This window comes from Borostomias antarcticus (genome assembly GCF_949987555.1).
Source record: "Borostomias antarcticus genome assembly, chromosome: 9".
NCBI classification, from domain to species: domain Eukaryota; kingdom Metazoa; phylum Chordata; class Actinopteri; order Stomiiformes; family Stomiidae; genus Borostomias; species Borostomias antarcticus.
The window spans coordinates 27114126-27127005 of record NC_140242.1 but is presented as its reverse complement, the minus strand read 5'-3'; the positions used below and the strand labels follow the sequence as shown (position 1 = coordinate 27127005).

Genomic DNA, 12880 nt, shown 5'->3' with positions numbered 1-12880 from the left:
TGACCGTAGGGTCGGCGGTTCGAATCCCGGCTCCTCCTGACGACATGTCGAAGGGTCCTTGGGCAAAGACACTGAACCCCAAATTGCTCCCACTGAGCAGGCTAGCACCCTGCATGCCAGCTGCCGCCATTGGTGTGTTTATGTGTGTGTGAATGGGTGAATGGGAATGGGTGAATGAGAGGCCTTCATTGTAAAGTGTTAGCTTTGCACACACATACACACCCATCCTGGAATGCTAGTATCGCTGTTCTAGATTGAATCTGCCTTGCATGGAAAACCTGTCCATGGTATACAGTAGGTGTCCCATGAAACTAAATCAAATGCACATCCCTCCCTATCTCTCTCTCCCTCCCTCTCTCTCTCTCTCCCTCTCTCCCTCCATCCTTCCCTCTCTCTCTCTCTCTGTCCATCCCTCTCTCTCTCTCTCCCTCTCTATCCCTCCAACTCTCTCCCTCCATCCATCCCTCCCTCTCTCTCTCTCCCTCTCTCTCCCTCCATCCCTCCCTCTCTCTCTCTCCCTATCTCTCTCTCCCTCCCTCTCTCTCTCTCTCCCTCTCTCCCTCCATCCCTCCCTATCTCTCTCTCCCTCCCTCTCTATCCCTCCAACTCTCTCTCCCTCCATCCATCCCTCCCTATCTCTCTCTCCCTCTCTCTCTCTCTCTCTCCCTCTCTCCCTCCATCCTTCCCTCTCTCTCTCCGTCCATCCCTCTCTCTCTCTCTCCCTCTCTATCCCTCCAACTCTCTCTCCCTCCATCCATCCCTCCCTCTCTCTCTCTCCCTCTCTCTCCCTCCATCCCTCCCTCTCTCTCCCTCCCTCTCTCTCCCTCCATCCCTCCCTTTCTCTCCCTCCATTCCTCCCTCTCTCTCTCTCTCTCCCTCTCTCCCTCCATCCCTCCCTCTCTCCCTCCATCTCCATCTCCCTCTCCCTCCATCCCTCCATCCCTCCCTCTCCCTCTCTCCCTCTCTCTCTCCATCCCTCCCTCTCTCCCTCCATCTCCCTCTCTCTCTCTCTCTCTCTCTCTCTCCCTGTCTCCCTCCCTCCCCCTCTCTCCCTCCCTCCCCCTCTCTCCCTCTCTCCCTCCATCCCTCCATCCCTCCCTCTCTCCAGGAGAGGCGGTTCCTGAGTACCAGATGGTGTTCCAGGCGGAGGCGGGGAACCACCCCTCGTTTGAGGACATGCAGGTCCTGGTGTCTAGAGAGAAACAGAGACCCAAGTTCCCCGAGGCCTGGAAGGAGAATAGCCTGGTGAGGAGACGTGTGTGTGGTCTCACAGACATAGGACCATAGCTGTGTTCGGAATCGCTCCCTATTCACTATATAGGGCGTCAGCCATTTTGTTTGTAGTGTCCGAATTCACCACGGAATTTTCGTTCCCTATATAGTCCACTATTTATTACCCACAATTCACCTTGATTTGCAGGGAACAGTGCATGTACCCTACATTTTCTCCGTTCCCTAGGTAGTTCCCTACATGGTGAACCCTATATAGGGAATAGGGAGTGAGGGAACGAGGGAGCGATTCCGAACACAGCTCCTGTCTGCGTGTGACTGTGGTTACACCATTAGGGTATGACATTTGATCTAATATGACATGGTGTGTGTGTGTGTGTGTGTGTGTGTGTGTGTGTGTGGGTGTGTGGGTGTGTGGGTGTGTGTATGCGTGCGTGTGTCTGTGTGCATGTGCATGTCTGTGTGTCTGTCTGTGTATGTGTGTGTATGCGTGTGTGTATCTGTGTGTGTCTGTCTGTACGTCTGTGTGTGTGTCTGTCTGTGTGTGTGTCTGTGAGTATGCGTCTGTGTGTGTGTGTGTGTGTGTGTGTGTCTGTCTGTCTGTGTGTGTTTGTGTGTCTGTGTGCGGACTGTATGTGTGTCTGTGTGTGTGTGTGCGTATGTGTCTGACTGTGCGTGTCTGTCTGTGTGTGTGTGTGTGTGTGTGTGTGCACGTCTGTCTGTGTCTGTGTGTGTGTGTATGATGTGTGTGTGTGTCTGTGTGTGTGTGTATGATGTGTGTGTGTGTGTGTGTGTATGTGTATGATGTGTGTGTGTGTGTGTGTGTGTGTGTATGATGTGTGTGTGTGTGCATGTATGTGTGTGTGTGTGTGTGTGTATGATGTGTGCGTGTGCATGTATGTGTGTGTGTGTGTGTGTGTATGATGTGTGTGTGTGTGCAGGCGGTGCGCTCTCTGAAGGAGACCATGGAGGACTGCTGGGACCAGGACGCTGAGGCCCGTCTGACGGCCCAGTGTGCCGAGGAGCGTCTGGCCGAGCTGCTCATGATCTGGGACCGGAACAAGTCCGTCAGCCCCACCCTCAACCCCATGAGCACCGCCCTGCACAACGAGAGGTACACACCCAGCCCCTAGGCAATAATCTATCATCTAATCAATACTTTAATCTGCACAATGATAGGTACACACCCAGCCCCTAGTCAATAATCTATCATCTAATCAATACTTTAATCTGCACAATGAGAGGTACACACCCAGCACCTAGTCAATAATCTATCATCTAATCAATACTTTAATCTGCACAACGAGAGGTACACACCCAGCACCTAGTCAATAATCTATCATCTAATCAATACTTTAATCTGCACAACGAGAGGTACACACCCAGCACCTAGTCAATAATCTAGCATCTATAATCTAGCATCTAATCAATACTTTAATCTGCACAACAAGAGGTACACATCCAGCACCTAGTCAATAATCTATCATCTAATCAATACTTTAATCTGCACAATGATAGGTACACACCCAGCACCTAGTCAATAATCTATCATCTAATCAATACTTTAATCTGCACAATGATAGGTACACACCCAGCCCCTAGTCAATAATATATCATCTAATCAATACTTTAATCTGCACAATGATCGGTACACACCCAGCCCCTAGTCAATAATCTATCATCTAATCAATACTTTAATCTGCACAATGAGAGGTACACACAGCACCTAATCAATAATCTATCATCTATAATCTATCATCTAATCAATACTTTAATCTGCACAAAGAGAGGTACACACCCAGCACCTAGTCAATAATCTATCATCTAATCAATACTTTAATCTGCACAATTTGCCTCACTTAAAACCAATACTGGTGTGGATCACCAAATGCTGACAGAATTTGGATGGAATCTGGAAGATGCTAGACAAGGCATCTAATGAAAACAGATACATATATTTTGCGGGGTACATGAATGACTTACTACATTACTTGTGTTTATGAAATTATTCGTGAAGATTGCAGATAAGCACGGCCCAATGAAAACATGTGCTGTAAAATCGAGCTGTGCCCCATGGATCAATGAGACCTGAAACATCCGATGGCCCAACGTGATGAGGCATAAAACAGGCAGGCAGATCTGGATTGCTGGCTGATAGAACCCAGGCTACCAAATTGAATAGGCTCTGTGCACCAGCTCCACTACTTCCTGAAAGTCACTTGGCATCTTTATTTCCTGTCCTATATGATTGGATTAAGTGATTAATCAGGTGTGCGCTGGGTCTGCCGCACACCTGATTAATCACTTAATCCAATCATATTGGACAGGAAATAAAGATGCCAAGTGACTTTCAGGAAGTAGTGGAGCTGGTGCACAGAGCCTATTAGAGTAAAAAGAGGAAATATTACCAGAATAAAATCAATGATGTTAAACAGGATAGGAAAAAAATATGGCAATCATTAAATTAAATAATGGATAGGAACTCAAATTCAAATCAGTATTTCTCTTACATTGAGCCAGATGAATATTTTTAACAAAACCAAAGGAAATAGCCAACTACCTCAATTAATATTTTATCAGTAACCTAAGACAGAAGATGAGACCAACTGATAGCTCCTCATACACATTGATGAATAACCGTATTATGGATGACAAAAAATGTAAGTTTAAACTATTCTTCCAGTATTAAGTAAACTATTTGGAAAAAAATAATTTCAACGGTACTTTTTCAGACAGCAAAAACACATACTGCGGTGTTCCACAGGGAAGCTGCTTAGGTCCACTTTTATTTTCAGTATTCACCAATGATTTGCCGTCTGCAATAAACGAAGCAAGTGTAGTGATGTACGCTGATGACTCCACACTGTATAGTGCTGCCTCAGCATGTGATGATCTGACCAAGGTACCGAGCAGGGAATTATGCAGAGTATCTGCACGGGAGGACAGCAATAGAATGGTTTTAAATATCTCCAAAACAAAATGTATTGTTCTTGGCTCATGATCCACTCTGGCCCGTGACCCACAGTTGAACCTGACCACGTCAGCAGTACCGATTGAACAGGTAACATCAACTAAACCTCTGGGAGTAACACTACACGGCTCATTGACTTGGCAAGATCACATTGCAAACATTGTCAGAATGATGGGGAAGGGAATTGGAATAATAAAATAAATAAATCAGCTCATCCAATCACTTATCCTGTCCCACATACAGTATTGTCCAGTCATGGTCATCTGCAAAAAAACACACACAGCACCTAGTCAATATCTAATCAATACTTTAATCTGCACAACGAGAGGTACACACCCAGCACCTAGTCAGTAATCTATCATCTAATCAATACTTTAATCTGACCAGTTTACTGCACAACGAGAAGTACAGTACACACACACACACCACTGGATTGATGATCAATCTTCCCCAATCAATACCTTGGTCTGATCGCTGCCCTGCATCTCCTTTGGTCAGGAACCTCTCCAACAGTCGCAGGCCCCCCATGGTGGGGCCCTACCCCGACTACTCCTCCTCCTCCTACATCGAAGACCACGAGGGCGTGGTCAAGAACCTGGCCGGCGAAGGCTCCGCCTCCGGGACCTCGGTCAGCGTCACCGTGGACGGGGCGGCGGCGGGGGGGGTCGCCGGGCCGGGGGGGGTCGTCGTCGTCGGGCCCGAGAAGAACCGCAACTCCATCAACTACGAGCGTCAGCAGGCCCTTCTCCAAGCCCAGGCCCAGGCACACCTGGCCAGCCCCGAGAGCAGCGGCGCCAGCCTCTCCGCCGCCACCACCACCACGGGCCTCACCCCGTCCACCGTCATGACCACCATCTCCGAGTCCGGACACTCGGAGGACACCGGTACGTAGGTCGTAGGTCACGGCCCCGGTCTCCGTCCTCCTCCCACGAGCCTTAAAGCGAGGCGTTATCATCCTTGAACTAGGAACTTGTCTAGCGTCTGTGTTTCTGCGTTCCTTTTGTATCGGAGCTTGGGATTTGGCGCTCCAGGTCGACGTCATATCCCAGTTGCGTTCCAGAATGGGAACACGGGGAAAACCCACTTTCGTCACACCTTTGTAGTTCTAGATAAGTTATCCCAATGTTAGCAATATGAGTTGATGACAACCAACTATGCTATTTTGCGCATATGAACATCGTAGCAACATTGTCCACTGATAGACGTTGGACAGCACTGTGTGTACGACTGATTTAATGAGACACGAATAAGACAGAAGCACTAATAAACAGTTTTATTACAGCTTTCACTCATTGTTGATGTGCAGAGCAGCCATCTTGATTGATGCCAGCAGCTGACGTTGATGAACTCGGGATAGATTTTTTTAAATCCCAAATAAAATGGCGGAAATCCCGAGTTCAGGTGACGTATCGATAAAGACTTGTTGACGTCGAACCCAGGAATCGCAACGCTTCCGATACAAAAGGAACACAGCATGGGTGTGTGTGGCGAACAGCTTGTCCAGCAGAGCAGAAGACCGTTTCCTCTGTTACATAACGGATCGATAGATGACTCTTCCCCCCCTCCCGTCCAATTAGGCGGCGGCGCCATGGCGTCCGGCGTGCCGACGTGTCTGCAGCTGACGGAGGAGGACCTGGAGACGACCAAGCTGGACCCAAAAGAGGTGGACAAGAATCTGAAGGAGAGTTCTGATGAGAACCTGATGGAACATTCTCAGAAGCAGTTCAGCGCCCCCGACCCGCTGGCCCAGGGGAGCTCCAGCCTGCTGTACCCTCTCATCAAGCTGGCCGCGGAGGTGAGGGACTTGGGGGGGGGTTCAGAGCTCCATGTGGATGGACAGGACTTGTGTTCATTTATATATTTCTATAACAAGTTAATAATTGTAGAAAATACAATATTATAGGGGGCACTACAGCCTGTTAAGAGCAAGGCTAGTTAAGTTAATAAATCTCGGGTCCCTACCGTCACACAGCTAGCTTGCCAACCACCCCATTGTTATCTTGCACACTGGAGCATATACTGTAGAAAATGAACTGTTCCCAATATCTTATTTTAAATTTAACGTTTCAATCGTTGTGATCTTCACAATTCACGTTCAATCAATGATCATTCAGACTTTCTGATGAAGATCACAGCGATCGAAACGTTTAATTAAAATAAGCTATTGGGAACAGTTCATTTTCTACAGTATAAGCTCCAGTGTGCAAGATAACAATGGGGTGGTTGGCAAGCTAGCTGTGTGACGGTAGGGACCCGAGCTTTATTAACTTAACTAGCCTTGCCTAGATAGATAACATTCTTAATAGGCTGTAGTCTTTTCAGTAATCTACTCCCAGCCATAAACATCAGAATAGAATATTCTAGAATATTCTAGAACTAGCTAATCCCTTATTCATCGACCTGCATCAGATTGGGCCAGAAGTTTGACACGTTGGTATAATGCCAGCGGCCCCTGTGCACCCCACAGCCTGCAGCCACCAACCTGGCAACTCGTGGGAAACACTGCGTTAACATCAGCTTGTTGGCTGTTTTCTTTATAATATCAGGCTTTGGCTTTTCACAAATCTAATCAAATCTAAATAATATTTCACATCTAACATCGTTGTGTTTTTTTTTTTTCAATTGTTTATTTAGGATCCCCTGAAGTATACAGATGAATAAATAAAACTCGTCAACACTGTAAATTAGGGAAACCTCAGTGCTTAACGAGTATAAATAAAGAATTTGAAATGAAATGAAATGTTAACCCCGGTGTTTCCATTGCGTCCTTCTCAGGTGACGGGATTTGGCTCCGGGGCCCTGGGTGACCACGGGGCCGGGTCTAGCGGTCTGGGAGACCCCCCGGCCTCCGTGTACCCCCTCCCCAAGCAGCTGAACCTGCCCAAGCGCCCCACTAGCCTGCCCCTGCACACCAAGACCAAGGACGCCTCCTCCTCCAGGCTCAAGTTTGGCAAACACAAGTCCAACCTCCGGCAGGTGGAGACGGGCGTGGCCAAGTTGAACACTGTGACCGTGGCGCCGGCGGCCGAGCCCCACCGGGTCACCGTCACCAACAACGCGCAGGCCGGCGGGACGGCGGCGGTCGTCAACGGTTACGCCGTCGGGGCGGCGTCCGGTCCGTACGGGACGACCAACCCGGCCGGCCCGCGGGACAGGGGGGAGGCGGCGCCGCCGCCGCTGCTGCAGAGCCAGCTTAGCGGCGAGGACGGCCGACTGAACGTCAACATCAACTCCAGCCCCGACGAACACGAACCGCTGCTCCGTAGAGAGCAGCTCGCCGCCCGGGACCCCCAGAGGCCGGCCAATCACCTGGCGGGACGTACCAACTCTAACAACAACAACAACAGCAGCCAGGGACCAGGGATGGGCCTGCCCAACGTCGTCCGAGTGGACAACAGTGACCCACGAGCCCGAGCTGAGAGCCTCGTCCCTGGATCTGCCCCAGCTACTGCCCCCGCCTCAACCATGACCCCCGCCCCACCCCCGGCCGCAGCCCCTGCCTCTGTCCCGCCCCCTCCAGCCCTGGTTCCGGCTCCGTCCCCTGCTCCTCGCTCCCTGGCCCCGGTCCCAGCCCCCGCCACGGCCCCGGGGGCCCAGTGGGAGGCCACGCTGAGGCAGCCCAAACCCAGGAAACCCGAGAGGCCCAACTCCCTGGATCTGTCTGCCTCCTCCATGGACAGCTCGTCAGGTGAGGCCATGGAGGAGTGACGGAATCTGGTGCCATACATATCAGAAATGTGTGTGTGTGTGTGTGTGTGTGTGTGTGTGTGTGTGTGTGTGTGTGTGTGTGTGTGTGTGTGTGTGTGTGTGTGTGTGTGTGTGTGTGTGTGTGTGTGTGTGTGTGTGTGTGTGTGTGTGTGTGTGTGTTGGGGGGCTGTTATGACTAAGTGATAGAGGTCAAACTTCACCATGGAAGCCAGTCCTAGTCCATCAGGAGTTTGACCTCAAGTTTGGAGTTTGATCCCAGTGTCCTGTCCTGGTGGTGACTACTATATTCAGATTCATCTAATACAGAGGAAGACTCACCCACAAAGTTCTGAGTTCAGATAACCTAACCCTCCAGAATGTTCTGAGCTCAGATAACCTAACCCTAGCCCTCCAGAATGTTCTGTCTCGTGGCGGAGGGCGGGGGTTCTAGTTTGATGTCTGTACAGGCCCGAGCCAGAGCTGCTAACAGCACAGGAACTCACAGGACAGGACATGACCGCCCAAAGGGCCAGGAAGTGTTTAAGAAGTGTTTACTGAGGGGGGGTTAGCCCTGTAGCTCAAACAGCCTCCAGTGCCTTAGCTTAGTGGAAAGGGTGTGTGTTTGATCTCTAAATGTTGGAATGAGATTTTGAGGTTTGCTTAGAGGTTTTTTCTTCTGTCAGTTGAGAAGGAAGGAGCCATGTGAGTGTGTGTTTGTGTATGGGTGTCTGTTTGTGTTTGTGTATGGGTGTCTGTGTGTGTTTGTGTATGGGTGTCTGAGTGTGTTTGTGTATGGGTGTCTGTGTGTGTTTGTGTATGGGTGTCTGTGTGTGTTTGTGTATGGGTGTCTGTGTGTGTTTGTGTATGGGTGTCTGTGTGTGTTTGTGTATGGGTGTCTGTGTGTGTTTGTGTATGGGTGTCTGTATGTGCCTGGGGTCCGGGCCCCCTTAGGGGGGGGCGCCAACGATCACAGGGGGTTCACCAGGCCTCAGATTAATTGAGGCATTAATATCATATTTAGCTGGACAAATATTTGTTGAAGAAATCATGTAATTGATATGTCACACAGCAGTTATAACAAAATACATGATTATGTCTGATAGGGCCAAAAGCCTACAATACTACACTACACTACAATACTACACTACACTACAATACTACACTACACTACACTACACTACAATACTACACTACAATACTACACTACAATACTACACTACACTACAATGCTACGTTTATAAATTCAACAAATTAACCTGAGACTCCGAATCTCATCAACATTGACGTTACTGCTAAGTTGTCGAAGCACTTAATTGTACGCTGACTTACACCTGATGGAAAGGCAAGTACCCCCTCCCACATAATGGCTCTCTATGGGGCGAAGGCCAGACCGATATTGCGGAGCGAAGCAGTGAGCTCGCTAGATCGGGATGGTCATATCAGGCTATGGAGAATGTACTGTACATTGAGAACGAACTTACTGTATGTCCCACATCGACATCTAAATCCCAATATCAAAATACCCCTTTGTTTCAGGAGCTCCAATAGAAATGTACTTTTTCTTCTTCAGTATATATGGTATTACAGTAGATGACGCCAAGGGTATGATAACAGTCAGTTTCAAAACATGATATATAGTAAAACCGGTATACCAGCCTAGACCAGTGAAATGATCGACGTGTGTGTGTGTGTGTGTGTGTGTGTGTGTGTGTGTGTGTGTGTGTGTGTGTGTGTGTGTGTGTGTGTGTGTGTGTGCGTGCGTGCGTGTGTGTGTTCTCTGTCCACAGGTGATGGCTCACTACAGGAGGGTAAGAACGGGTCGGGTGAGAAGATTAAGCGCCGCGTAAAGACGCCGTACTCCCTGAAGAGATGGCGCCCCGCCACCTGGGTCGTCTCCACGGATACGCTGCTCGACTCGGAGGTCAACAACAACAACCACGGTTTGTCTGGTCTGGGCCAGGTGCGCGCCAGCCGCTCCAAATCCAGCATGGCAGTGTTCCTGGTAGGAGGGACCGGGACCGCCACGGCTACTACGACCTCCGACCCTCACAACATCACCTGCCTGTGACCTTTGACCCCTGAGACTGTAGGCCACAGGTTCTAGAAGTTTCATGAGATCTGGTTCAGTAAGACAAACGTTGGGGAAGCACTTAAGGGCATGGTGATGTTGTTCTGGATTTCTTCAACCTTTTTTTTATCAGAAGAAATTTTGCTTTAAACAGAGAAACCAGCTATGCAGCGACATCCGCTTCAAATGCTTCCATCGTATTTTCTGTTCCCTATGAATAACTGTATGATGTTATGTATAGCTGTTTTTATCTTTTTTTGGGAGGGGGGGGCACTTTTTTAAGCAATCTTAATCACCCAGTGAGATCTAGTCCCTGTGACCATGGTAACGTGTGGTCTTAAAACAAGAGAGGGAAGATGTGAGAAGGATTAGATCTAACAATCAGTTAATGCTCTCATGGATACTAGTGTGTGTCCATATAAAACTAGGTTGACAATGAGAGAAGCAGTGGTCTTTTAGACAGGGTGGGTTTCACTGCAATATAGATTATTTTTAACATCTACGTAACCCCCTTTTTTGTATCATATTTTAAAATGTGCAATAGGCTTTAGCTTTCAAATGCTTTTTATATGTTCACTTTTATTATTTTTTTGCAGCAACTGTTTTTGTTATGAGATTGTAAATAGTCCACAATTCTTCTGTGTCCAATCAGCCCCCCTTGAATGAGTGAGAGAAACATCTCTAGATGACAATCCTCTTCTTTCCCACCAATCCCATCCAATCGGAGAAGGAGAAGCAACCAATCATATCTGGAGAGTGGGGCTCGACCGGGGCTTGTGGTTTGAACGCAGGTGCAGGTTGGATAAAGCACTCTGAAGCTACTGTACCTGCTAAATGTCATATTTACCACTGGGCACATGGGATTTTGCTCTTAACTAAAGAAATCTGTTTGCCCGAGCAATGAACTACCGGTTCTATTCGAAATTCACACCACAACCACCTATTGATGTGATCCGCAATGCAAGAGAGTAGGTGTCCCTGTTTTGTGCAATATGGAATAAGAAGAGCTTGCTGTCAAGATGATATATGATTACATGATTTGTCATCCCGTTTGCATCATGCTTTCTCTTGTCCAAAATGTCAACTGGCCGGTTGAAGAAATGGAAGACCCTCTAAGCTATGGATTATAACAGGATTATAAACAACCAAGTAATTAACACATCTGAAATATATTGCATTTTATATGTAATACATAAGTTAATATCAATAAGCTCTTAACATTTATTTTAAAATAACTGACCTTCATGTTCTCAAGTTTGTGTTTGACATCAGTCCAGTCAGGATGTTGGGCTCAAACTCAGCAGTCAAAATCTCACATTCAATCTTTGAAACTTGCTTTTTGCAATGGAAAATGTGTGTGTACTGTATTCTTTTTTCTCAACTCTTTTATTTGTTGAAGGTTTGAGAGCACGGACAACATAAATTGTCCTGGTATATTTAGGCCTTAGACTCCTCTCTCTTGTGAATCCTAGACTACGCTGTAAAGACAAGGCAGAGAAAGTCACAATCGGTTTGAAGTGCAGAAACAGAGACAGTCAAAAGGGCAACATGAACATTTCAAGTTTATAATCGGGAGAGATGACGGATATTTTTAACCAACCTGTCAAAGTTGACCAAGATAGATGTCTCAAAGTTGACCAAGTGAGGATGTCTATTTAAACTATAAACATTTCTATCTCCATGAGTATTTAGAGTGGGACACTTGGCTCTGCTTGTCCCTCTCTGATAGCTGCCTAATGTGTGTATCCATGTATTCCCCAGGTGTAAATACTCCTGTATATAGTCCTGTTACCCTTCTATACACATACTGCTCAACTGTTGTTATGGGACCAACGATGCTACAGCACAGTAAACTACTGTGATATTTGACATCAAGGCTGAATATCTTAGTCAATATACTGAAGGCTGTATGACTGACTGTATATATGGTACTAATTACGCATGTAGACACTTATGGTAAGAATAAGAATGAAAGGAAAGGACAATGTTTATTAGAAGCTGGTTTTACAACTAGGGAAATGGTGGTTGGAATGTATTGGACTCCAAGAGGTCAAAGGTCATCCCTTCCCCCAAATACATAATGAATCAATGACATTTGACATATGACATTCAGAAGGTCCAGATATGGACAATTTAAACTAAAAATAAATTACTTTAAAAAAATATATATATAATTTGCAAAGAAAGAAAAAAGAGGAATGAACTGTGTTTGATAGTCAGTGTGTGAGTGAAGGGTGAGTTTAGGCGAGCTGGTGTCTGTTTCTCTGCATTTTTGTTGAAGAGGTGGGCTCTGCTGACGCCCTTGACGCCACTGAAATGTTTTCTATTGAAGTTTGTAAAATAAGTGCTTATTTGAAAAGGAACAAATCTTAAGTCATTGCTGTCTAGTGAGCTCTGAACATGTTAAAACTGCAATGTAGAGGAGAAAAAAGCTTGCTGTACAACCCTGCATTACTCAGTAGATTAAAGACTATATTATTGAAAAAACAACCTCGTCTGAGATCTTTATCGCAACCTGTGGATTTCATGACGCCTCCACCCTTCTGAGGGAGCGAGTCCTCACACACTCACACTATAGGAAGTCCCTGTGTGTGACAGTATGAACATGTGGTTAACAGCCTGTAGGTATGTACTGTATGTGTGTGTGTGACAGCATGAAGATGTGGTTAACAGTCACACAGACACACACATAGACCAACAGAGGGAGACCATCACACACACACACACACACACACACACACACACACACACACACACACACACACACACACACCAAAGACTAACAGAGGGAGATAATCACACACACACCAGAGACTAACAGAGGGCAGAGAAGGAGAGACAAACAAGGGCAGGAAGAGCAGTCTCAGTGTCCAGGGAGCAGGGCGGGGTGTGACAGCGTCTAGAGTTCTAGATCTTGACTCTTA

At 47.2% G+C, this 12880-nt stretch overlaps 1 protein-coding gene across 1 annotated transcript in view; it reads left to right on the top strand.

Annotated features, from left to right (window-relative positions):
- bmpr2b (bone morphogenetic protein receptor, type II b (serine/threonine kinase)) overlaps positions 1-12307 on the top strand; it is a 63052-nt gene extending 50745 nt beyond the window's left edge. The window contains exons 10-15 of the mRNA XM_084443248.1: positions 1109-1245; positions 2172-2344; positions 4700-5085; positions 5779-5996; positions 6977-7889; positions 9676-12307. Of these exons, the coding sequence (XP_084299374.1) occupies positions 1109-1245; positions 2172-2344; positions 4700-5085; positions 5779-5996; positions 6977-7889; positions 9676-9956 (2108 nt within the window). The 3' untranslated portion in view covers positions 9957-12307. The remainder of the gene's footprint in view (positions 1-1108; positions 1246-2171; positions 2345-4699; positions 5086-5778; positions 5997-6976; positions 7890-9675) is intronic.
- The last annotated feature ends 573 nt before the right edge of the window (positions 12308-12880 follow it).